Source organism: Geotrypetes seraphini, chromosome 3 (assembly GCF_902459505.1).
Source record: "Geotrypetes seraphini chromosome 3, aGeoSer1.1, whole genome shotgun sequence".
NCBI lineage: Eukaryota > Metazoa > Chordata > Amphibia > Gymnophiona > Dermophiidae > Geotrypetes > Geotrypetes seraphini.
Genome location: NC_047086.1, coordinates 327225196 through 327252762, shown reverse-complemented (window position 1 = coordinate 327252762; position 27567 = coordinate 327225196). Strand labels below are relative to the sequence as shown.

The following is a 27567-nucleotide window of genomic DNA, read 5'->3' as shown; positions in this document are numbered from 1 at the left end:
TCTCTGGATTTGTTCAGGTATGTGGCTTGGCTTTGGGACTTAACTGGATATGTTTGCTAGTTCTCAGGCTAAGGTGGTGGAACATGTGCTCAGAAAGTGTTGGATTTCTGCAACTCCCGGATTGCGGGTTGGGATTGAACACTTAGCTTATGGAATCCTACAGGGACTAACAATTATCAAAGGTATAAACCTAATCTTCCATTAGAATTTATGGACTGTCAATATGCCTCAGGAGGAGTTCAATGTGATTTACAATTTAGAAGAGCCTGGCCATATCTAGTGATTACATTAGTTCAATAGGGTTCATGACACACATTACTTGGTTTGTGTTCATGTAGGTATATGATTATGGCATATGGTTTGGTGAGAAGACAGGATATATCTGGTGTTATAGCCTTGATATTATGGGTTCTGGTATGGATGTCATTTTCCTGGTTTGTAGGGAGCTTTGTCATCTATCTGGTTAGGAGAGGTAATGTGCATTTTGTTTGGTTTCTAGTGGTCTTAGCTTGTTTGTAGACCAAACAGGTTTTTAGGCTTTTATGAAAGTTGTGGTTGGAGGGGGTATTCCTTAATTGTGTTGGTAAAGGATTCCACTATTTTACTGCCAGGGGTGGGAAGGTTGTAAAGTGAATAGAGTTGCATATGATTCCTCTAGGATTTGGGGATCTTATGTTCATATGGTTGCTGATCAGGTTGTATTTGTCTTTGGGTAGCATTTTGATTAAATTCAACATGTAGTCTGGTGTTTTGCCATGGAAAATTAAAAAAGAACATTGCAATAATCTAGTTGGGTTAGCCCCAGTAACTTAACCAAGATCTGAAAGTTTTCAATGATGAAGCAATGCCGAATACATCTTGGTTTTCTCAATGTTGTGAATATTTTCTTGGTCAATGTTCACAACACTGAGAAAACCAAGACGTATTCGGCATTTATGCCTCCTAGGATAGGTTCTTGTCAAATATAATCCCTAGTATTCTCAGTTCTGATTACAGTTTCAGTAGCGTTGTGCAGTGTTTGAGTATCATCGATGGTGAGTCTGGGTGGGTTCTCATCATACAACTTATCCATCTCATAGAACTGCCTTTTTAGATCACAATTTTCATTCCAGTAAGATTCACTATATTCATCCCTCATCTTTATTCACATTTATCTTTTCACCTTATCACATTCCACATCTCTCAGTAATTCACATATTTACATATACAAATATTTATTTAGGACCCCTGAAGAAGGCGTTCAGAGCCAAAACACGGACCATGTTGGGCTCGCACCACAATTCATTGATGTGTAATATTGTTTTATTGGTATGGACATTACCTAGACCATTTGAAATACTTAGGAAGAACTATTATAATAAACTCTGACATCAAGTACCTCATATTCACAGTTTTGCTTTTTGTTTTTGGGCCTGCCAATAAATATTCTTCGCAAATTTTTTGCTACATTAAAAACTTGCATTGTTTGTTTTATATCTATAATAATAAAACCCTAGAGTGCGCATGCGCTGTTGTAACATCGTGATTCCTGGCGCCGTGAGGTGTGCCTCCGTGCCGAATTCGATTTTCGAACACGGAGGCAGGCCAAAACACGGAGCAACTCCCCTCTCGCCATCACTCACCGCCAGAATGCCGCCTCACTGCTGCCGCTGATTTGGAGGGGGGGCACAGGCGCACCTGCCAGCATCTTCTCACACTCCTCCCTCTTGCCTGCCCACCCGCCCGCCGCGGCTCCTCTTTCGAACGGACAGGGGACCATGGGCGGGCGGCCCGCAGACAGGAGGCTGCCGAAACGCACGAAGCTTCTCCGGGGGGAGGGGGGGGGAAGAACGGCAAGCAACAGCGCGGAGGAAATTGGAGCAGGCTGCAGAGGCTGTCGGTGCCTGAAGGCTGCAGCGGCTTCAGGCAGATGTCGGTGGAGGGCAGAGTTGTCGGTGTCGGCTTCAGGCAGATGTCGGTGGAGGTAAGGGTTGCTGCTTGGCATGGGAAGAGGTGCTGATTGACGGGGGGGGCAAAAAAAGGAAGGGAGACCTACTTCTGGACAGGGGAGCAGAAAAGAGGTGCTGCTGGACAGGGGGGGCAGGAAAAGGAAGGGAGGCCTACTGCTGTACAGGGGCAACAGAAAAGAGGTACTGCTGGACAGGGGAAGAGGTGTTGATGGACCGGGGGGGGGCAAAAAAAGGAAGGGAGGCCTACTGTTGGACAGGGGGAGTAGAAAAGAGGTACTGCTGGACAGGGGGGACAGAAAAAGGAAGAGAGGCCTACTGCTGGACAGGGGGAACAGAAAAGAGGTACTGCTGGACAGGGGAAGAGGTGCTGATGGATTGGGGGGGCAAAAAAAGGAAGGGAGGCCTACTGCTGGACAGGGGGAGCAGGAAAGAGGTGCTGCTGGACAGGGAGGAATTAAAACAAAGGGAGAAGGGCTGCTGCTGGATAAGGGGAGCAGTGAAGGGGTGGTGGTGGACACAAGGGAAGAAAAAGGAAGGGGGAATGGACAGGGGGAGCAGGCCAAGGGGTGGTGGTGGACAGCCGAGGAAAAAGAGAGACATAAAGAAAGAAATACAGAAATAGGCTAAGGAGAGAGAGAAATAAATAAATACAGACATACACACACATATTCTAGCACCCCTTAATGTAACGGGCTTAAAGACTAGTGATATAATAAAAGGCTATTAAATAAAAGCTTCTATACTATTTCTTCCTAAAACATCAGGAGGGCTTGGGTTACCAAACTTACAATGTCAGCTTGTCTTAGAGCTTTACATTGTTGGATAAACCCTATGGATAATTCTCCCTGGGTAAGATTGGAAGAAACACTCGTATAACCACATACTCTACTTACTTATGTAACACATATAATTGGATTCAGAAACTGAAATACACTTCTCCCTCCATATTCACGGGGGTTAGAGCCAAAGTCGGCCCGCGAACATTGAAAACACACAAATAACTTTTAGGGCTGACTCTGATCCACCCCCTACCTCCCTCCTGGACCTCTCGACACCTTACCTGATGGTCTAGCGGTGAAGCAAGGTAGGAGCGCTTTTCCTACACTCCTGCCCCATGAAGAGCCGTCCACAAAAGTGGCTACCGTGAGTTCCCGCTGTAGTCTCATGAGACCATGGAAACTCACAGCAGTCATTTTAATGGACGGCTCTGCATGGGGCTTGGTACGGGGGGGGGAAGGTTTAGGGGAGCATCCGGTGGCAGGAGTGAATGGGCATCCCTCCTGCCTTTTTTTTTTCAGGAGGAAGGGAGGAGGGTAGGGGATGGTTGAGGGGGGTCATGGACGCCGGGTGGGGGTATGCCACGGGGGTATTTGGCCAGGTGGGAGGAAGTAGGCATTCCTCCTGCCATTTTCACTTTCATGGGGGGGTCACAGTGCTGGTTTGGGGGGGAGGGTGCTGGGAAGAGCCATCAGCATTGGGGGGGGGGCTTTTTGCTTTTTTTTTATGGAAAAAATTGTGCATGTGTAACACACTCACAAAATCTGTGTCATTACAAAAACAGAGGCCCTGACAGCAGTGACAGGAGGCTGCTTTCCCTGTCACTGCTGGTAGAGCTCTGCGCATGTATCAATTGCTCACTGAGTGATTGGTCTATCAGGTTTGAATGCAAATCATTTGCACTTCCGTGCAAATAATTTGCATGCAAACTTGGTAGTGTATCGATCGTTGTTCCACAATCGGCCAGAGAATCGGCCAACAGCGATACAGTTGGTATTACCGAATGACTTTAGTGCATCCAGCCCTTAGACATCAAATCCTGACAGAACACAGTACATAAAGGAAATTGAACAACAGATTTTTTTAAAATAATCTCTTTATTGAATAAATCTCTAAAAGGATATAAGATATGGAAATTCACAAGAAAAATTTAACAAAGAAAAAAAAAATCCATCTTAAACATACACTTCCATCCAGCCCAATGAAAATAATTCTTTCTTTCATAGATACTATAGTTAGATTATGAGCCTGTTGGGACCAAGAGTAAACTTCAAAGTACCTGGTTTGATTTTTGGCCATTATTTAAGTCAATCTACGAGGTAACTGTTTTGTAAATCTCTTTGAATCCTTTGGGACATTTAGGGCCTCTTCTATCAAACTGCGCTAGCAGTTTTTAGCGCAGAGAGCCGGGCTGCTCCTGATGCTCATAGCAACTCTATGAGCGTCGGGAGCAGCGCAGGCCATTCAGCGTGGCTCTCTGCGCTAAAAATGCTAGCGCAGCTTTGCAAAGGAGTGGGTTAATTTAATATGGTGTCTTATATACATACCACTAAGGGCCTCTTCTATCAAACTGCGCTAGTAGTTTTTAGCACAGGCTGCAGCGGTAACAGCTCGGACACTAATAGGAATTATATGAGCATCGGAGCTGTTGCTGCAGCGGGCTGGCGTTAAAAATGCTAGCACGGCTTTGTAAAGGAGAAGGTAAATTAATTATCAGAGAAAGGCAAACTGTATAAATTCAAAAATGAACAATTAGGACATTAGGATACAAATTCCAAATTTAAGGTGTTGAAAAACTTCTATTACTCCTCCAGAAAATCAGTTATTTTACCCCTTCATGTAATTTAAGAAATTTTTCAATTGAATTGGGTCCCAAAACAAAATCCTTAGTTTGGAAGTTGAGAAGACATTTACAGGGAAATTTCAAATAAAAAGTGGCACCTAAGGCCACCACTCTAGGTTTCAAGCCCAAAAAGGCTTTACATCTTGGTTGTGTTGCCATGGCCATTCTGGAAAAATCAAAACATTAACACCACAAAAGATTGCCTTCTTATTTTTGAAATACAACTTCATTATCAACATTTTATCATTCTCATTTAGGCAAGCCACTAAGAGGGTAGAATCTAATTTGAATCACATCCTGTGAATCTTTAAGAAAAATTTGTAAGATCAAATTCAGTAGATAAGAGTTGATCTAAACCCTGCTCAGCTGGTAGCTTTTTTTTTTGTAGGAATATAATAACAATTACTGTATATACTCAAATATAAACCAAGATTTTTCATCCAAAAATGGGGGTCTCAGTTTATATTTGAGTCTACTTCCGTAGTTAAAAAAAAATATCCAAATGGGGAATGGAGTCGCATGGTCAGGGGCAGGCCCAACATGTGAGGCAGGCAGCTGATTCCTCCCAGTGGCGGCCGAAGTAGTCCTCCATGCTGTTTGCCAGCCACCGAGAGGAAGGAGGAGTGAGGAGTGGCTGGCGCATCTGGATTTTGAGAAGCCCCGCCTTCAGTCCTGTCCCAGACCTGCTAAACAGCCTAGCAATAACGAAGCCAGACGCCATGGGGGCCTTCCCTCTTGCCAAATCGCTAAAGGCTCTGCCGGTCTCGATCCCACTCCCCTCTGAAGTTACTTCCTGATTTTGAGGGGTGGGATTGAGACCGACAGAGCCTTTAGCGATTTGGCAAGAGGGAAGGCCACCGAGGTGCATGATTTCATTATTGCCAGCCAGTTTTGCGGGACCAGGACAGGACCAAAGGCAGGACTCCTGACAATCCGGATCCGGATGAGCCGCCGACTCCTCACTCCCCCTCTTCCCAGCAGCTGACAAACAACATGGAGGATCACCGCTGAGAAGAAAAAGCCGCTTGCCTCACATGTTGGCCTGCCCTTGAGTTGCGACTCTTTTATAAGAAGCAAAGGGTAAAAGAAGATGGAGAGAGATTTTGGATGTAGGTGGAGATCCCTTGCTGGCTAGGGAGACGCACATGACCGCCTAAGGCTACTTCCGGGCCAATCCACACCTGTGTCTAGCCTTAGGCGAGCTTGCACACCTCCCTTGGCTCCCAGAGGCACCTCCAATGTAGGCAGCCTGCCTCGGGAGATTTTTTATAAAAAATATGCATCCCGTTTGGCTGGTTAGACAGCGGTAGGACACCTACCACAGTACACTGTTTATAGAATCCAGGCCAAAATCCTCACCAGAAAAGCCATAAAGGAGACCAGGAATGAGAGGAGATTTGTAACATGAGATAGTAAGTACAGTCTGGAGAAATGGGCAACACTATAATAATTGGTGATTTAAATTACCTCAACACTGACTGGTTAAATATTACATCGGGGAGTGCTAGGGAGGTAAAATTCCTAGATGTCATAAATGACTGCTTCTTGGGAACTGACAAGAGGGGGTGCTATTTTAGATTTGGTCCTTAGTGGAATGCAAGACATAGTAGGGGAGTTAACTGTGTTAGGTCCGTTGGGAAACAGTGATAATAACGTGATCAAATTTGAGCTGGTACTGGGAGTAATGTCGCAAAATAAATCTACTGTAGGAGTGTTAATTTTCAAAAGGGCGACTATGATAAAATGAGGAAAATGGTTAAAAAGAAGCTAAAAGGATCAGTTGCAAAGGTTAGGACTGTAAACCAGGCATGGATGTTATTTATAAATACCGTTGTGGAAGCCCAGACTAGATGTATACCACATATCAGCAAAGGTGGAAAGAAGAGGAAACGAGAGCAGGCATGGTTAAAAGGTGAAGTAAAAGAGGTTATTAGAGCCAAAAAAAAAACATTCTTTAAAGAATGGAAAAAGGGTCCGAATGAAGAAAAAAGAGAAAAACGAACAAGCACTGGCAAGTTAGATTCAAAGCATTGATAAAGACAGCTAAGAAGGAATATGAAGAGAAACTTGCAAAACAGGCAAAAACTCATAGAAATTTTTTTAGGTACATCAGAAAAGCAGAAAACCTGTGATGTAATCTGTGGGACCATTGGATGACCAAGGAGCGAAAGGGGTGCTCAGGGAGGATAAGGCCATAGTGGAAAGACTGAATGAATTCTTTGCTTCGGTCTTTATGGAAGAAGATCTAAGAGATCTATCTGAACCGGAAATGGTTTTCAAGGGTGGAGGAATTTTAAAAAATCTCGGTGAATCTGGAAGATGTACTCGGCCAAATCAACAAGTTAAAAAAGTGATAAATCGCCAGGACCAGATGGTATACATCCCAGTGTACTAAAAGAGCTCAAACATGAAATTGCTGACCTGCTGTTAGTGATCTGTAACTTGTCGCTAAAATCGTCTGTAGTACCTGAAGGTTGGAGGGTGGCCAATCTTATGCAAAGTTTTAAAAAGAGTTCCAGGGTGTGGTATGCAGCCTGTGCCTGCTAGGAGTGTCCCTAGAGCAGTGCACAAGTCTAAACCAGATTCCACTCAAATATCCCCTTTTAAAGCACAATTTGAATCTATGGATGAATTACCTTCTTTGTCCTACAGAGGGAGTGGGAGAGCAGGATTCCCATCCCCCACTGAAGCCTAGAATGATTACCCAGAAGTCATTTCCTGCTGAGGGTTTGGGGCGGGGCAGCAGACTGCTATCCCTAAGAACCAAGCTAATTGAAAATCAGAAGCAGCAGGACCAGGTCAGGACAGGCCACAGCGCTCAGGGCTGAGAGCTCTGGATGTCAGCCAAACTCCAGAATCTATGGAACTGATTGAGGCTGGGGAAGAAATGCCTCTGAGTTTACTAGAGGAACCGCTTGCTATGGAGCTGGAAGTAAACCCTGAGACAAATACTGAATTGCCCAGTGAAACCTAAGGTTTAGATTTAGAAATCCTGCCCATGGAGGTATGCTGCATAAAAACCAAGTGACTAACTCTGTTGCAGTGAGTACTTTGAATTTGTTTTTTCTAACTGCCTGCAAGTGCTGGATATTTCTAAGCCAGCTGAAGAGCAAAGAAGTTTTGTTTTGAACTGTGCAAGTACTTTGTATTTTTTTTATATATTTGTTTTTCCTCGTTGGAAATTTATTGATCCTTTCCTGGTGGGGGAAAGTGAACTGTTTTCAATCCCAGACAGTGGGGTTTGCCCCGTGTTCATAGTGGTGGGATAGAGGGCCAATTTTATGGCAGATTAACACCACACGGAGCACATTGTCTGACCAGCACTCTGCTGCTGATGAAGCCAGTGCGGGTGCACTGACTTGAGCTGAAGTTGTGCAGCCCTGAAGTTTATTTTGGTTTTTGAAAGTTTTCCTTTCTTTTGCTGTTCATACTTTTTTGACTGTGAATTAAGGTGGACTCTACTCTGTTGGGGAAGTTTCCTGTTGGATGTTTTGAATTATCCTTATTTTGATACACTCACAGAGACTAGTGACTTATTCAGTTTATAGTATTGACATTGAGCCTATGTTAATAAGCAGAATCATCCTGACAAGTTTGCTATTTATTTTTACTTCGAAGAATAAAATTCCTGTTTGTTTTGAAGAAGAACTTACCTGGTGCGGTGGTATCCTTATTCTAAACGCTTTATCATTTTCCTTGTGCTGCCCACGGCGGCTCACAAGAGGTTTTTCTTGTACCGGTGGCCCAAGACCCATTGCCTTGAGGCTGCCGGTTACAAGGGGAGATCTGAGAAATTATAGACCGGTAAGCCTCACTTCGATGACGGGCAAAATGGTAGAAACAATTATAAAAAATAAAATTGTGGAACACGTAGACAAACATGATTTAATGAGATGGAGTCAGCATGAGTTCAGCCAAGGGAGATCTTGCCTCACAAATTTGCTTGACTTCTTTGAAGGCATGAATGAACATGTGGATAAAGGTGAGCCGGTTGATATAGTATATCTAGATTTTCAGAAAGCTGTTGATAAAGTTCCTCACGAGAGGCTCCTGAGAGTCATAAGATAGGTGGCGAAGTTCAGTTGTGGATTAGGAATTGGTTATCGGATAGAAAACAGAGGGTAGGGTTAAATGGTCATTTTTCTCAATGGAGGAGAGTAAACAGTGGAGTGCCACAGGGGTCTGTACTGGGATTGGTGCTATTTAACTTATTTATAAATGATCTGGAAATTGGAACGACAAGTGAGGTGATTAAATTTGCAGATGACACTAAACTGTTCAAAGTTGTTAAAATGCATATGGATTGTGAAAAATTGCAGGCGGACCTTAGGAAATTGGGAGACTGGGTGTCCAAGTGGCAGATGAAATTTAATGTGGACAAATGCAAAGTGATGCACATTGGGAAGAATAACCCAAATCACAGTTACCAAATGCTAGGGTCCAGCGGCCAAAAAAGTAAACACGATGCTGAGAATTATTAAAAAAGGGATGGTTAACAAGACTAAGAATGTTTTAATGCCCCTGTATTGCTCCATGGTGTGACCTCATTTGGAGTACTGTGTTCAATTCTGGTCTCCTTATCTCAAGAAAGATATAGGGCTCCTTTCACAAAGGTGTGTTAGGGCCTTAACGCGCGGAATAGCGCACGCTAAAATGCACGTGCTAGCCGCTACCGCCTCCTCTTGAGCAGGCAGTAGTTTTTCGGATAGCATGCACTAATCCAGTGCCTGCGCTAAAAACGCTAGCGAACCTTTGCAAAAGGAGCCCTTAGTGGCGCTAGAAAAGGTTCAAAGAAGAGCGACCAAGATTAATCAAAAACTATAAAAAATTAATGTTTGGCTTGACTCACATATGCTCTCTTTGAACGTCGATAAGTCCAAACTAATGATTTTCCCCATCAGAGATGGACTCTCCTTTCAAACTTTCCTTAAGCTCAAAACTCAATCTATCAAAGTGGTTTCTTCATTAAAGTTACTAGGAGTCACATTTGATAGTAAATTCATATATCATTTACATATCAGCACAGTAGTTCAACGTTGCTTTTATCGACTGCGCATGATAAGATCTTTATCTAAACTGTTAGAGCCCGCTTCCCTGAACATTTTGATCCACTCTCTTGTGATTTCATGTATCGATTATTGTAACGCCCTCTTCAAAGGCACAACAAAAAAGGAAATAAGAAGACTCCAATTAGTACAAAACACCAGTAAAAATGACCATGTCACCCCTCTTTTACGTAAAGCTCACTGGTTGCCAGAATCACCTATAAAATTATTTTAACATTTAAAACCAGAGAAAACAACCAGTCAGAATTCATCAATAACCTATTATCCCTTACAACTTTACAAGGACTTTACGATCTACAGCTCAAAACAATTTTTTCGATTAGCGCCCCCTCTCTTTGGAACAGTATTCCAAACTACCAATGCGAAAAACTTACACTAACAGACTTTAAGTCGAAATTAAAGACATTTCTCTTCCTCGATGCTTTTGAAACCTAACTGTCCTTTTAAGGACGACCTAGTACCTAGAAGGATTCTTACTACCTGCTCCCCTCCCTATTCTTTTTTTTCCCCTTACATGTTTACTTTTTCTTTACATATTATAGTTCCAGCCCTTCTTTCCCTTTTGTCTCTGTTTGTAAATTTTTGTTGTTGTTGTTTAGTCTTTTAAAGTTAGTATTTTCCCTAGTGCTGTTGTGTGTTTTTAAACTGTATTTTAGTTAATAGATGGGTTTAACATTTTTGTACTCCGCCTAGAAGGCTTGATTAGGTGGTATAAGAAATTTTAAATAAACTTGAAACTTGTAAAGGGGATGGAACTCCTCTCGTATAAGGAAAGACTAAAATGGTTAGGGCTCTTCAGCTTGGAAAAGAGATGGCTGAGGGGAGATATGATTGAAATCTACCTAAGTGGAGTAGAATGGGTACAAATGGATTGATTTTTCACTGTCAAAAATTACAACGACTAGGGGACACTCTATGAAGTTACAGGGAAATACTGTTAAAACCAATAGGAGGAAATTTTTTTTCACTCAAAAAATAGTTAAGCTCTGGAACGCGTTGCCAGAGGATGTGGTAAGAGCAGATAGCGTAGCTGGTTTTAAGAAAGGTTTGAACAAGTTCCTGGAGGAAAAGTCCATAGTCTGTTATTGAGAAAGACATGGGGGAAGCTACTGCTTGCCCTATATTGGTAGCATGGAATATTGCTACACCTTGGGTTTTGGCCAGGTACTAGTGACCTGGATTGGCCACCGTGAGAACGGGCTACTGGGCTTGATGAACCATTGGTCTGACCCAGTAAGGCTATTCTTATGTTGTCTTATGTTGCCTTATCTGAAAGGCAGATTCCTTTTACTACCGTACAACCCCTGTGCCGGTGAAAACAGGTTCGGGCAGAACGGCGAACAAGGCAGGTGCACCTGCGTGGTCCCGTGCGCCTGCCTGAATGGTGGCAGGCAGTTCTCTTGAGTCACGAGAGCTGACTGCAGCCATTCAGACAGGCGCACGGGACCAGGCAAGTGCGCCTGCCTTGTTCGCCATTCTACCTCTCCCTGCCACAGCTGTCCAGCGAAGGAAGCGCCGGGATTAAAAACAGGTACAGAAGGGGGAAGCTCACTTCTGGGGAGGAGGGGGGGCTCACTGCTACAGTGTCCAGCGAGGGAAGCGCCGGGATTAAAAGTAGGCACTGGGGGAGGGGGGCGGAAGAGGACAGGCCGGAAGGCAGTGAGGGGAACATAGGAGGGAGAAAGGGACAATTGTTGGGCCTGAGGATGGAAGGAAAGAAAGAAAGAAAGAAATCACCAAACAAAGGTAGGAAAAATTATTTTATTTGCAATTTAGTAATCAAAATGTGTCAATTTGGAGAATTTATATCTGCTGTCTATATTTTGCCCTATATTTGTCTATTTTTCTATAGTTGTTACTGAGGTGACATTGCATATTTTAAAAAGTCATCTGTCTTAAAAAGTCCCTGCCCGCCCTGTCCCAGCCTACCACTAGACCACCAGAGAGGGGACAGGATGCAGAGCCTGTCAGGGAGGGGGGACAGGGTGCAGAGCCTGGCAATGTGTGTGGGGTTGGGTGCAGAGCCTGGCAGGGAGAATTTGGTTCAGAATGTTTTTTTCTTGTTTTCCTCCTCTAAATTTAGGGTGCGTCTTATGGTCAGGTGCGTCTTATGGAGTGAAAAATATGGCACATCACTTTCTTTCCCAGAGATAAATTTAAAAAAAGATTTGACATCGATGTGTGAACATTTCTTAAGAACTGAATATTTCATGGAGTGTACTAATTTTTTCACATGACTGTATGTCCATTTCACAAAATCGAAAGCTTTTTCAGAATCTAAAGCCATAACACACATAGGGATTTTGACTTTATTTGCTTCTTGTTGTACATGACAAAAGAAAATGAACTTTTTATAAAATATAGTTTTCATAAGATTTTTTTTAATAAAATGTGCTGTTGTATAGATTGGTATATTTATTCACCTATGTGTCCAAATTTGTTTAGAGCAAATTAAGTTATTTCCTCCTCATTTTCTGCACTTTCAACTATTATTTCTTTATATCCATTTGGATTATAATTTTTACATGAAATACATCCTTTTACGATTCATTTTGAACACAGCATCTATAAACAATATAATATATATTTCCGTTGCAAAAACATTTTTTAACTTTTTTAATAAACGCACGGAGCATAGTGATTCTCTAGAGATTTTTTGCAATTTTACTTCAGAACATTTAAGAATGGTAATATTTTATGTTTAAATCATTTTTATTGGCATATTATAACAGAAAATATCCATCCACAATGATATTGTACAGTCCAAGAAACCACACATCAATCATAACGTCTTCCAACCCAACCTTCTCGCCTCTCCCCCATTCCCCTCCCAAGAACAGCAGCAACGCACAACACTCTCTGCGTCTGAAATGTCTACACAAATACAGGTCCAAATATCTGCCTGCCTGTCTGATATTGCCATCTGGATGTCTCACCATCATCTAAAATTAAAATGGCCAAGACTGAACTTCTCATAACCTATGATTCTTCTTTGATTAATCTCTTTTCTTCTCTTCACATATCCAACACACAGCCAAAATTTGCCGGTTTTTTCTTTACAGCACTGTTAAAATACAGCCTCTCCTTTCTGAGCACGCTACAAAGACCCTCATCCACATTACTCTTGTTACCTCTTACCTGGATTACTGCAACATGCTGCTTGCAGGTCTTCCACTATGCCATCTCTCTCCCCTACAATCTGTTCTGAATTCTGCTGCACACCTCATAATCCACCCTCTCCTCAAATCACTTCACTTGGCTCCTGTCGATTCTGCATACAGTTCAAACTCCTTTTACTGACCTACATGTGTATTCATTCTGCAGCTCCTCAGTATCTCTCCTTTCTTGTCTCTCCATATACTCCACCCTGTAAGTTCCGTTCACTGGGTGAGTCTCATCGATGCCCTTCTCCTCCACTTTCAGCTCCCAACTCCATCCCTTCTGTCTCACTGCGCCATACGCCTGAATCATCCTACCTGACTCTGTGCTTTGTGCCAAGTCTCTGGTGGTGTTCAAATCCAGACTTAAAACCCACTTTTTTGAAACTACATTTATATCCAACCCTACCAACTTGCAAAAGCACCCATATCTGTTGTCATTCCCTATTTACTCCCCTACCTCTAAGTCAGTGGTCTCAAACTCAAACTCTTTGCAGGGCCACATTATGGATTTGTAGGTACCTGGAGGGCCTCAGAAAAAAATAGTTAATGTCTTGTTAAAGAAATGACAATTTTGCATGAGGTAAAACTCTTTATAGTTTATTAATCTTTCCTTTTGGCCAAGTCTTAATAATATTGTAATTTATAGCTAAAGAGACATATGATCAAGAAACTGTTTTATTTTACTTTTGTGATTATGATAAACATACCAAGGGCCTCAAAACTGTACCTGGAGGGCCGCATGTGGCCCCCGGGCCGCATGTTTGAGACCACTGCTCTAAGTCCTTTGTGTTTTCCAACCTGTATTGCACATATAAATTACTTTTGTCTTATATCTGTTATATTTAGATTGTAAGCTCTTCGAGCAGGGATCCTTCTCTTGCATGTTTGTTGAATAGTGTTGCATGCAGTAGCACTTTAGAAATAATCAATAATAGTAGTGGTAGAAAGCCCATACATACATACTTTTATTTACTATTGGAATAACAAATATATGCATACAAATATTTCTCATTTTTTAGTTATTGATCATACTAATTTTATTATGTTATATATGATGTTCTATAGCTGTGTATTTCTTGCCAATGACCAACATAAATTAATTATTTAGTTTAAATGATCATTTTTCTTAGATATTTTTGAGCCAAAATCCGGTACCCTGCCCGGTACTGTGCTTAGGTTTTATCTACCAGTCTCTGTCAAAAGTTCACTCCAGCCCATCCTCAACTGAATGTCCTTATATGGGACACAGGTAGTGCAAGCCTGCCCAGTACTGGCCTTAGTTCCTTCCACGTATACCCATTATTTTCTCAACAGAGATCCTCTATGTTCATCCAACGCTTGTTTGAACTTTTCACCGTTTTCTTCTCCACCACCTCCCTCAGGAGCGCATTCCACGCATCAACCACCCTCTCTGTAAAGAAGAATTTCCTAACATTACTCTTGAATCTACCACCCCTCAACCTCAAATTATGGCCTCTGGTTTTACCATTTTCCTTTCTCTGGAATAGATTTTGTTCCTAGTTCATCTCTCAGTTAATCACATTACTATCTTTAGATCCATTGATATATTTTTCCATGTAAAAACTATGGGCTCCTTTCATGAAGGCGCATGAGGGACTTAACATGCGGAATAGCGCACGCTAAAATGCCGCGTGCTAGCTGCTACCGCCTCCTCTTGAGCAAGCGGTAGTTTTTCGACTAGTGTGCACTAATCCGGTGTATGCGCTAAAAACACTAGCGCACCTTTATAAAAGGAGCCCTATATCTTAGATGTCCTATGGTCTAATCAGGTCAAATCCAAACATATCTGAAAAATTTAGAATGGAAATCAAGAAGATACATATTGGAAACCAGAACCGAACATCGTGTTACTTAACAAGAGGTTACCTTAAATATATAAAAATTGTTGATTCACTAATATTACATTTATTCATAAAACTCAGTACAGCTTTACTCCAACAATCACAATGTGCTTAAAGTTTTTAAAATATTAAAATATATTATCATTACTATTCTTCACAATTTCCTAGTTAACCTCATCATTACTCTTATTAAACATAAATTTAAATACAATTCCATACCACCTCTTAACCATGCATGCCTTCTAGTAACTGTCAAAACAACACACTTGTGGACAGACAGATTAGATTTTTATACAACTATAAAAATTAATTTACTATATTCTAAACAGTATTCTCTTAGCTTATCTGCTAGCATTATTAGATTCAGGTTACCGTCAACGGAGCAGGCTGATCTAGAACTGGTTTTGCCGCACTGCATTTATGGATTTGTAGTTCTGATACTCTAAAGGAAATTTAAAAAAATAACCCTAACCCAAAACCAAACGACACATCCATGCTTACTAGAGCGCAACATAAGGCCTGAATACACTCCTGTTCAATCTAGGGTGAAGTAGCAGCCATACATTAAACAAGCTCCCTTCCAGTTGGTAAGCTACTGCATGTGAAACAAGAAAACTGCAGCTCCCCCTCGAATCTTTACAGTAAAGGGAGGAAAGAAGAGACAAGCACATCCCTCCATGCAGTATCCGGGTCACGGAACTACAATCCGAACGAGATACGCACAAATCAATAGCGACGGTTAACGGGACTCTCTTTAAACAGAAACACGGGCTTCTCTCACCTTCTCTTCCACCACGTTCACGACGATGGACGGATATTTGCGGCTGAGCCAGCGGAAGAAGGCCGGAACTCCCATTGTGGCTAGAACAACCGGCCTACAACACTCGAAGCCAACCTGCAAGGAAGGGCAGAGCGATTGTACATCACTTCCGATTCGCTCTTCTGACGTAAGAGAATCGGAGTGGCCAGCTGCTGGAGTTCCGTCGCAGCCGCAATAGGAGAGTTGCACTCAGAGCAGTGACTTCTTCGTGAAATCGTCTTTGAAAGTCTAGGTCTCATTGTAGTAGCAAAACTAAAGAATAATAAACACACACATATCTAACGTCAATCTTCAGTCCCGCCATTTTGAGCTTTTAAACAGCACCAAGAAGTTTTGAATAGTAAAAGGATGTGACTCGGTATACTGTACTGACTTTTTGTGGTTCCCGTCAAAGCTGTTTTTACATATAAGTACTTTGTTTTAACATTCTTTTATTTCATATCGGATTTGAGGTTTGTTGTTAATATTTTTAGTAAAGTTCCATGGGTAAGTCCACTACTATGCAGAATCTGCAGTCAGCAGCACAGCTACATTTCTTACTCCATATAGTATTTTGAGATGGTAGGGCTCAGGCTCTGCATTACCCAGACAGCTAAGTAGTCCCATTGCTGCATCTCCCCTGGAGTCAGTACCATAGGTGTTTTGTCTCAGCTCACCAACCGGGTATTGCAGAAAACCACACGTTTTCTTCTCTGCTCCTCCCACTTAGTATCTGGCAACTATGATTTGGGTTTCTCTTCCCAATGTGCACACTATGCATTTTTCCACATTAAATTCGCCACATGGATGCACAGTCTTCCAGTTTCCTAAGGTTTACCTGCAATTTTTCACAATTTGCATGAGTTCTAACAACTTTGAACAGTTTAGTGTCATCTGCATATTTAATCACCTCACTCATTCCAGTTTCCAAATCATGTATAGATCAATATCCAAGTGACCGAAATGCAAGGGACCTGGCGAGAGGAAGAAGTGATATGGATCGCTCTAAAAAGATCTATCTACGTGAGTATAGTCTACAGCCCTCTAATTCAATCGCAGCAAATTGATAAGGATCTGATTGTGGATATCCAAAAGTTTGGAAAGAAAGAGGTGCTGCTGTTGGAAGATTTCAACCTGCGAGATGCGGACAGGAATGTTCCATCTGCAGCGTCGGAAAAAAGTAGGGAGTTTGTGGATACCTTTCAAGAGGCTCTGCTCAGACAAATGGTGACGGAACCCATGAGGGAAAAAGCGATATTGGATCTGGTCCTCACAAATGGAGAGAGTATCTCTAATGTTCGAGTGGGTGCTTACCTGGGAAGTAGCGATCATCAACCGGTTTGGTTTGATATAACGGCTAAAGTGGAGAGCAGCGGCACGATAAGTTCTAGATTTCAAACATATGGACTTTACTAAAATGGGAGAATACTTGAAGAAAGAGCTGTTAGGATGGGAGAATATAAGAAAAGTAGAAAAACAGTGGTCTAAGCTGAAATGAGTGATAAAAATGGCTACAGACCTTTATGTGAAGAAAATAAAGAAAAACAAGAGAAAAAATAAACCATTATGGTTCTTCAAACTAGTGGCGGAGAAAATAAAGGCAAAAGAGCTGGTGTTCATGAAATATAAAAAAACCCCGAGGAGTGCAGAAAGGACTACCGGGTGAAATTGAAAGAAGCCAAGATAGAGAGACGTCTGGCGAAAACGCAGACAGAAGAACAAATGACTAAAAATGTAAAAAAGGGAGACAAAATTTTTTTCAGATATATTAGTGAAAGGAGGAAGATGAAAAATGGAATTGCTAAACTAAAAGATGCTGGGAACCGATATGTGGAGAGTAATGAGGAAAAAGCAAGCGTGCTAAACAAATACTTCTGTGTTCACGGAAGAAAATCTGGAGAAGGGCCACAATTGTCTGGCAAAGTAACACAAGAAAATGGAGTAGATTCTGCGCTGTTCAGGGAGGAAAGTGTTTATGAACAACATGAAAAACTGAAGGTGAACAAAGCGATGGGACTGGATGGGATCCATCCCAGGATACTGAGGGAGCTCAGAGTGGTTCTGGCAGGTCCTATTAAAGACTTATTTAACAAATCTCTGGAGACGGGAGTGGTTCCTGGGGGATTGGAGGAGTATGGATGTGGTCTCTATTCACAAAAGTGGTCACAAGGATGAAGAGGGAAACTACAGTAAGCCTCACTTTGGTTATTGGAAAAATAATGGAAGTGTTGCTGAAAGAAAGGATAGTGAACTTCCTAGAATCTAATGGGTTACAGGATCCGAGGCAGCATGGCTTTACAAAAGGTAAATCGTGCCAAACAAATCTGATTGAATTTTTTTATTGGGTGACCAAAGAACTTTGCTTAGATTTCAGCAAAGACTTTGCTACAGTTCCTCATAGAGGGCTCTTGAACAAATTTGAAGGGCTGAAGTTAGGACCCAAAGTGGTGAACTGGATTAGAAACTGGCTGTCAGACAGATGCCAGAGGGTGGTAGTTAATGGAAGTCGCTCGGAGGAAGGAAAGGTAAGTAGTGGAGACCCTCAGAGTTCGGTGCTGGGGCCGATCCTGTTCAATATGTTTGTGATATTGCTGAAGGGTTAGAAGAAAAAAATGTGCCTTTTTGTGGATGATACCAAGATTTGTAAGAGTAGACATCGAAGAGGGAGTGGAAAATATGAAAAAGGATCTGCAAAAGTTAGAGGAATGGTCTAATATCTGGCAATTAAAATTCAATGCAAAGAAATGCAGAGTAATGCATTTGGGGATTAATAATCGGAAGGAACCGTATATGCTGGGAGGTGAGAGGCTGATATGCACGGACGGGGAGAGGGACCTTGGGGTGATAGTGTCCGAAGATCTAAAGGCGAAAAAACAATGTGACAAGGTGGTGGCTGCTGCCAGAAGGATGCTGGGCTGTATAAAGAGAGGCGTAGCCAGTAGAAGGAAGAAGGTGTTGATACCCCTGAACAGGTCATTGGTGAGGTCCCACTTGGAGTACTGTGTTCAGTTTTGGAGATCATATCTGGTGAAGGATGTAAGAAGATTTGAAGTGGTCCAGAGGAGGGCGACAAAAATGATAGGAGGTTTGAGCCAGAAGGTGTATGAGGAGAGACTGGAAGCCCTGAATATGTATACCCTAGAAGAAAGGAGGGTCAGGGGAGATATGATTCAGACATTCAAATACTTGAAAGGTATTAACGTAGAACAAAATCTTTTTCCAGAGAAAGGAAAATGGTAAAACCAGAGGACATAATTTGAGGTTGAGGGGTGGTTGATTCAAGAGCAATGTTAGGAAATTCTACTTTACGGAGAGGGGGGTGGATGCCTGGAATGCGCTCCCGAGAGAAGTGGTGGAGAGGAAAACAGTGACAGAGTTCAAATAAGCGTAGGATGAACACAGAGAATCTAGAATCAGAAAATAATAGTAAATATTGAAGAACTAAGCCCAGTACTGGGCAGACTGCACGGTATGTGTCTGAATATGGCCTTTTGGATGAGGATGGGCTGTGGAAGGCTTCAATGGCTGGGAGGGTGTGGATGGGCTGGAGTGAGCTTTGATGGAGACTTCAGCAGTTAGAGCCCAAGCACAGTACTGGGTAGAGCTTTGGATTCTTGCCCAGAAATAGCTAAGAAGAAAAAAAATTAAATTGAATCAAGTTGGGCAGACTGGATGGACCATTCGGGTCTTTATCTGTCGTGATCTACTATGTTACTATATTTATATTTATAAATAAGTTAAATATCACCGGTCTCAGTACAGATCCCCATAGCACTCCACTATTTGCCCTCCTCTATTGAGAAAAATGACCATTTAACTCTACCCTTTCTTTTCTATCCAATAACCAACTCCTAAATCCACAACTGAACATTGCCTCCTATCCCAAGACTTTAATTATCTCAGGAACTTAAGCTTTCTGAAAATCTAGATACACTTCATCAACTGGCTCACCTTTATCCACATGTTTATTCACACCTTCAAAGAAGTCAAGAAAATTAGTGAGGCAAGATCTCCCTTGGCTGAACCCATGTTGACTCTGTTCCACAATTTTATTTTTTATAATTGTTTCCACTATTTTACCTGGCCCTGAAGTCAGGCTTACCAGTCTGTAATTTCCCGGATCTCCCCGGAACCCTTTTTGAAAATCAGTGTAACATTGACTACCCTCCAATCTTCAGGTACTACAGATGATTTTAGTGACAGGTTATATATCATTAACAGCAGGTCAGCAACGGAGACGGAACGAGGCTACTTGCAAGCAACATCAAGCGAGAAATTGAGACGTTTTTAAACTAATAAGGGGAAAGCCGACAGTCGACCAAGAGTTGATGGTTCAAGAAATGGTATGCCCAGAGGATACCATGCAAGAAGATTGCAGGGAAGACTCACCGGATCATAGGCAAGATAGAAATCCCGATGGATCGAAAGGGATGGAAACAAGGGAGACAAGGGGGAAGGAAATGTAAGAAAGTAACAGGCCGTAAACTTAAGTGTATGTACACAAATGCAAAGAGCCTAAGGAATAAAATGGGAGAATTGGAAGCTATGGCACAAAAAGATAACCTAGACATCATCGGCATCACGGAAATATGGTGGAACGAGGACATCTGGGACACTGTGCTTAGACAGAGTAGGACAAAAAGGTGGGAGTATTGTCCTATACATAAAAGAGGGAATTGAGTCTACCAGGGAGAACACGCCGGAAATGAACAATAAGGTAGAGTCTCTATAGGCCAAAATACCAGGAACAAATGGAACGGATACGAAGATCGGCATCTACTACCGACTACCAGGGAAGTCTGAAGAGACTGATGGAGAAATGACAGACGAGATGAAACAGGGAGGCAACACAGTTATCATGGGCGACTTCAATTATCCAGGGATAGATTGGAACCTAGGCAACTCCAGCTGCAGTAGGAAGACCAATTCCTAGATGCTGTAGGAACATAAGAAGTTGCCTCCACTGGGTCAGACCAGAGATCCATCGCGCCCAGCGGTCCGCTCCCGCAGCGGCCCATCAGGTCTATGACCTGTGAAGTGGTTCGTGACCATTTCTATAACCTACCTCTGCTTCTATCTGTGCCCCTCAATCTCCTTATCCTTTAGGAACCTATCTAAACCTTCCTTGAACCCCTGTACTGTGCTCTGGCCTATCACAACCTCTGGAAGCGTGTTCCATGTGTCCACCACCCTCTGGGTAAAAAAGAACTTCCTAGCGTTTGTTCTAAACCTGTCCCCTTTCAATTTCTCCGAGTGACCCCAGTACTTGTGGTTCCCCATAGTCTGAAGAATCTGTCCCTGTCTACCTTCTCTATGCCCTTCAGAATTTTGAAGGTTTCTATCATGTCTCCTCTAAGTCTCCTCTTCTCTAGGGAGAACAGCCCCAGCATTTTCAACCTGTCAGCGTTTGAAAAGTTTTCCATACCTTTTATCAGTTTAGTCGCTCTTCTCTGGACCACCTCAAGTACTGCCATGTCCTTCTTGAGGTATGGCGACCAGTACTGGACACAGTACTAGAGGTGCGGGCGCACCATTGCACGATACAGCGGTATGATGATTTCCTTCGTCCTGGTTGTGATACCCTTTTTAATGATACTCAACATTCTGTTTGCTTTCTTTGAGGCTATCGCACACTGTGCCGATGCTTTCAATGTTGTGTCCACCATCACCCCCAGGTCTCTTTCAAGGTTGCTCACCCCTAGCAATGATCCCCCCCATTTTGTAGCTGAACATTGGGTTCTTTTTCCCTACATGCATGACCTTGCATTTCTCTATTTTAAAACTCAATTGCTTCCTGGAACAACTTGTTAAGGAAAATCCGAGAGGAAATGCAATTCTGGACTTAATTCTAAATGAACTATGAGGATCGGCACAGATATGTATTTCATAAGAGAAGCATTTATCATCAATAGAGGCAGTCAAATTGGAAGGGGGGGGGGTAAAATACTGTTTTTTTTGCACCAGCAGTAGGAAAAAAGGCAGGTGTGGCTATCCTGATTAATAGGAAGTGTTCTGCTACATTTGGTAACTTTTGGGCAGATCCTATGGATAGATGGCTCCATGTTAATATGACTTCAGGAAATGATGCCCCGGCACTTTTTAATATTATACTCCTAATTCAAATCAGGCAGAGTTTAAAAAAAAAAAACTAACAAATAATTTTGTCACTGACTACGACTAATTGATTTGTGGCCAGAGACTTCAATACTGTCATGGATCCATTAATGGATAAACAACCCAGTAAACAATTAAAATCATTAGGTCTAGATCAGGGGTCTCAAAGTCCTTCCTTGAGGGCCGCAATCCAGTCGGGTTTTCAGGATTTCCCCAATGAATATGCATGAGATCTATGTGCATGCACTGCTTTCAATGCATATTAATTGGGGAAATCCTGAAAACCTGACTGGATTGCGGCCCTCAAGGAGGGACTTTGAGATCCCTGGTCTAGATAATCTTATACATTTATGTGGATTGAAGGATATATGGTGGATTTTTCATTTTAAGGCTCGTGAATTTTCATTTTGTTCCCAAGTTCATAAATCATTTTCAAGAATTGATTATTTTTTGTTTCAGATCTTTTAACTCAAAAGCCAGCATAGACCCACTCCTTCTGTCGGATCATGCTGGAATTTGGATAGAATATCAGTTCACTGAAGAAGATTCTAATAGACCTGTTTGGAGGTTTAATAATACATTGCTTGCAGATTCAAACTTTCTTGAGGAAATTCAAATAAAAATGAATGAATATTTTCAATTCAATACCTCAGAGGAAATCTCTTTGGAAACTATTTGGGATGCTTTTAAAGCTACAATGAGAGGGCAAATAATTTCATATTAGGCGCATATTAGGAAACTGCTAAAATTAGAATTTTTCAATTTGGAACAAACTGTTTTGACTTGAGTCACAATTGGCCTCAAAATGGGAACAAGATACTTTGCCCTGTTGAATCTAAATATAATGAGATTTCCTCACAATTGGCTAGGAAATAGATTTGTTTTCTCAGCAGGCTCTGTATTATGGAAACTCAAATAAAACGGGAAGATTATTGGCTAATTATTTTTTTTTTTTAATTCTTTATTTATTGTTTTAAAATTCTTAACAAAATCAAAACATTTTATACAGAAAGATTGTTAGATCAAACACAAAATTATAAGAAAATCATTTACATGATGTAGAAAGAAAAAGTTCTAGTCGGACAATCTCAAGTCCTCTATAATATGATCCAAGATTGTTTATGAGTGAACTTTAGGAAATCAATTTATAATTCTATACAAAGAAAACAGTATCGCGTGCCTGGCTTGAGGAATTATTCTAATATCAAATCCAATTAGTTTTACTATTACGTTGTTGTTACTGTAGTAGTTGTTGTTCCTTTTTTTTCCAGACGTTTCAGTGTCAGAAAGGCTGTAAGTTGAGATGGTTCAAAAAACACATACTTATTATCTCGATACCTTATTATACATTTACATGGGAAACGTAAAAAGAAAATACCACCCAGCTGTGTAACTCCTGCTTTCATCAAAAGAAACTGCCGCCTACGATTCTGAGTTTCTCTACTAACGTCTGGAAACATTTGAATTTTCAAACCCAAAAATTCTTTATTCTTGTTTCTAAAGAACATTTTCAAAATCCAATCCTTATCCGGCAACAACGCCACAGATAGTAAGAGAGTTGCTGGTTTAACCAAATCTTTATCTGATGTTTCCAGGATTGCTGTCAAGTCTTGTTGAAGGTCTTGTATTTCCTGTTTCTTATCCTCCGAGTGTTGATCCCCTTCTTTAATAGGCAAATAATATACTCGAGTGAGAGGAGGCAATGATTCCTCAGGAATATTAAGTATCTCCATAAAGTACCTTTTTATCATCTCTCTCGGGTTTATAGATATGATTTTAGGAAAATTCAACAGTCGTAGGTTACTAGTCCGATAGTTATTTTCCATAGTTTCCAATTTTCTTCTAATAATTTGATTATCTTTTATTATTGTGGATTGAACTTGTTTGATCGTTTTCACTTCGTTTTCAATTTCTCCCACTTTTTCTTTAACATTAGAAATTTCCTGTTTATTTTCCTCTATTGTCTGTTTTAGAATTTTTGTATTCTTTTCACCTTCCTTAATTTGTTTAGTTAGTGAGTCTCCCAGTTTGGAAACTAAGTCCCAAATTGAATCAAGAGTCACTTCAGCTGGTTTTTCATATTTAAAGAAAGTCTCATGTAAAGTTTGAGAAGGCTCACCTTGTCTGTTGGTCTGGATTTTCTCCTCCTTCTACTTTATCCGCTGGAGGTATCTCTGGGTTTAACAAAGCCATAGAGACTTCACCTTGCTGGCTCCCCGGTGTTACATCCTCAGGGTCAGAGAGTGCTGCAGCTTCTAGCCCACTCCTTTCCCATGGGGAACTCGCACTAAGCGGTGGGGGAGGTGGATTCCTTTGATCGGGGCTCAGCGTGGTATCCAGCCCCAGGACTTCCGGTCCGGCGTCACTCCACGCCGCAGAGTCCAGCGGGCGATTCCCCGACACCACTGACTCCCTCTGGATACGCTGGAGAAAATGCTCAATCGAAGCAAGAGGGGGGTGCTCAAGACGCCGCGATGCAGCAGTGGCGCTCTTCCCCCGTCTCTTCGGCATCGCGACCGACGAAAATCTAGTCGCTGCTGTAATGAAAAGCGGATATACCCTCAGCGTCTCACCAGACACCGGTATGAATCGCCATCTTGGATCAATTTAATCAGCATCTTCCACTTGCTGCTCATTGGCTAATTATCTTAAAGCAAAAAAAAAAAAAGAAATGTAAAGATTGTGGCCATTAAAGATGAAAAAGGTAAAATTCATACCCTTATTGGGGATGTTTTAAAATAATTTTTGGATTATTATAAAGCTTTATATTCTTCTGAGCTTTATTCAAATAAAGAAAATAACGGTACAGAATTTTTAAATTCAATTAATGGGCCAAAAATTCCAGAGCATAAAAAAGGAAATCTTGAAGCGCCTATATCATTTAAGGAACTCCAGGTAGCATTGAAGTCTCTCAGAGTTGGATCCGCTCCGGGTAGTGATGGGTTTATTGTGGAGTTTTTCAAATCTTTTCAAAATATACTATTACCTCATCTTTTAAATTTATATCAATCACAACTGACTAAGGGTTGTATATCTGGTACAATGGCGGAAGCGTTAACCATTGTTTTGGCAAAGCCAAACAGACATCCCATGTTGGTTTCAAACTACAGGCCTATTTATTTAATTAATGTGGATGGTAAAATCATGGCTAAATTATTGGCTCTAAGATTAGCCAAGGCTCTCCCTTATATGATTGGTATGCACCAAACGGGTTTCGTTGCTTAAAGACATTCTGCAAACAATGCCAGATTGGCACTTCGTATGCTAAATTTAGCAAAAACAACAGAGGATCTGGCCTTTTCTGTCTCTTTGGATGCAAAGAAGGCCTTTGATCGTGTAGAATGGACTTTTATGTATCAAGCAATGGATTGGTTTGGAATAGGATCTGGATTTATTCAAATGATTCAAACCTTGTATAGTTCCCCTTTTGCCAGATTATATATTAATAATACATTCTCAGAGCATTTTTGTCTGAAGAGGGGAGTTAGACAAGGATGTCCTTTATCTCATTTGCTTTATTATATTGTTTTGGAACCCTTGTTGTTGGCCATTCAGCAGGCAAAGGAGATACAGGGAATTCCATATGCAGGTCGATATTATAAGGTTTTGGCCTATGCCGATGATATTTTGCTTCATTTGAAGAATCCTGAATCTACCATCCCGCATTTACTGGAATTGATTGATCAATTTGGCAAATTTTCTGGTTACAAAATAAATTGGAGCAAATCAGAGGTTCTTCCATTAAATGTACATTGTATAAAAGATTTATTTGACCCATTCCAATTATTTGGAAGGAAGAGGGTAAAAAATATCTGGGTATCATGATTCAAAGAACATTGGAAGACACAATGATAGTAAATGAAAAATACTTATTATTGAATGTCAAAGAAATGTGTGAGAATTGGAACCCATTACATATTTCTTGGTGAGGGAGAGTCCAAACCATCAAAATGATGATTTTGCCTGTGGTTTGTTACCAAATGAGTATGTTAGCGGTTTATTTTCAAAGTTCCTTTTTTATAAGAAATTAAAATGGATTCTTACAAAATTTACTTAGGGGTAAAACTGCTAGAATAGCCTTAGTATCTTTGCAAAAACCACAATAGGCGGGGGGTGGGGGGGTAAATTTTCCAAATTTTCATAGGTATCATCAAGCCTTCATTTTGCTTCAGGGTATGTATTGGATCCTTCCTGAACTCATGGATAATCTATCAGATTGGCTGATATTAGAGAGTCATCTCATGTCCCCATTACATCTTAACCACATTTTGAGTATCAAGCTGCCTAGAATATATAACGACAATAGTATTCTTCTTTTCACCTGGAATACATTAAAATTTATTTATTAACAATTTAACATCAATACATCAATCTATGTGTTAATCCCTATGGTTAAACTCCAAGATACAAATCGGCGAGTCTAAAATCCTCTGGAAATATAGGTTGCAGACAGGCATACGTACTTTGGAACATGTAATTCAGAATGGGAAAATGGTAAATTTATTACAATTGCAACAATCATTTTGCATATCAAAGTCTCAAGGATTTAAATGGTTGTAGTGGAAACAGGCCATTCATAGAGTTCCCTGATTGGCGCAACTTAAAAAAATCAGCATAGCTAGCTGGGCCTATTTTTCCAGACAGATTTGCAAGGGCACCAGGCCGCCAAGTGGTATAAATTAATATCGGAATATTTGAATAAAAAACCTAAAACAAGTCTAAAAGACATTTGGAGCATTGAGACAAAGCAGCATATTTATATACTCAATGGCCACAGATTTGGACTTGGAGAATGAGATGTACAGCGTCAGAAGCTATGAGACAAACTTGTTTTTTTCTGCTGTATAGAATTTTTGGGGCCCCAGTTCGTTTGCAAAAGTTAGACAGTTCAAAATCTAATAGATGCTGGCACTGTCATCTTGATATAGGGACACTGGATCACTTGCTATTTTATTGTCCATTGATACTCAATTTTTGGAAGTCTATTTGGGGCAAAATCAACATGATATTGGGAGCTTCGATTCCATTGTCCGATGACATAGTGCTATTTGGGACTTTATTAAAACCTAAGAGTCCAATTATTGCAAGCAAGAACAGACTTCTTCTTATAATGACAGGGATAGCTACGTAGTTAACAAAAAATTGTAGAAACTGGGACAGACTGAATTTCAACTTTTGGTGGGAAACCCTGTGTCAATTTTATAGATACAAGAGAATGAATTCAGAACTGGGACATTATAAAAAATTTAAAGAGACTTGGGGTCCATTAAAGAAATTTGTAAAAACTGATTGAACAAATAAGCCTTTGATTCCTAATTGATTCTCACACACATCCAGGGATGGTGGGAGGGAGGGGGTATAGGTAGATTTATGGCTGTAATAAAGTAGCACTAAATAAACAAGTTACGTGTCTAGTTTTTTCTAGGGGAAACCATAAACTCCTTACCCAAGGTTCGTTATTTTGCCAGTTTATACTAAGAATAGAGACCAAGGCTATATGAAATATTTTTATTATGGAAATAAAAAATATAATTCACAAGCCAGCAGTAAATAATAAACTAATTATTTGTTCACAATGTCTCTGAATACGTATATATATATATATCTCATTACATAATTATTACACAATAATCCCTAAGTAAATAAGTGAATATACTAATACTTACACACTAATAATTTCTTATAATAATAATTCTTGATTAGCAGCAACTCTAAAAATAGCTTATCACCAAGAGTAACTTCACTTCCTTATCCCATATAACAATAGAATTCTTTTATCTAACCCCAGCTGATAAGATAGATAATTTCCTTATCCTAACCATCAGATTAGGCCTTAGCCCGGGAGACGGAAGTTGTCTTCTCAGCACGGAAGATATGAATTCCGGTAGTCACTGGAACAGCTGTAAATTAGGTTAGCAGCAACAGTTTCCTTTATGTGATGGAACCATATCTGTATAAAAGTCAGGTTTCTCTCTCTCAGGCAGAGTCACAAGAGG

General features: G+C 40.9%; 1 protein-coding gene across 1 annotated transcript in view; it reads right to left on the bottom strand.

Moving 5' to 3' along the window:
• XRN2 (5'-3' exoribonuclease 2) overlaps positions 1-15608 on the bottom strand; it is a 302991-nt gene extending 287383 nt beyond the window's left edge. The window contains exon 1 of the mRNA XM_033938550.1: positions 15440-15608. Coding sequence (XP_033794441.1) covers positions 15440-15514 — 75 coding nt within the window. The 5' untranslated portion in view covers positions 15515-15608. The remainder of the gene's footprint in view (positions 1-15439) is intronic.
• Positions 15609-27567: the final 11959 nt, after the last annotated feature.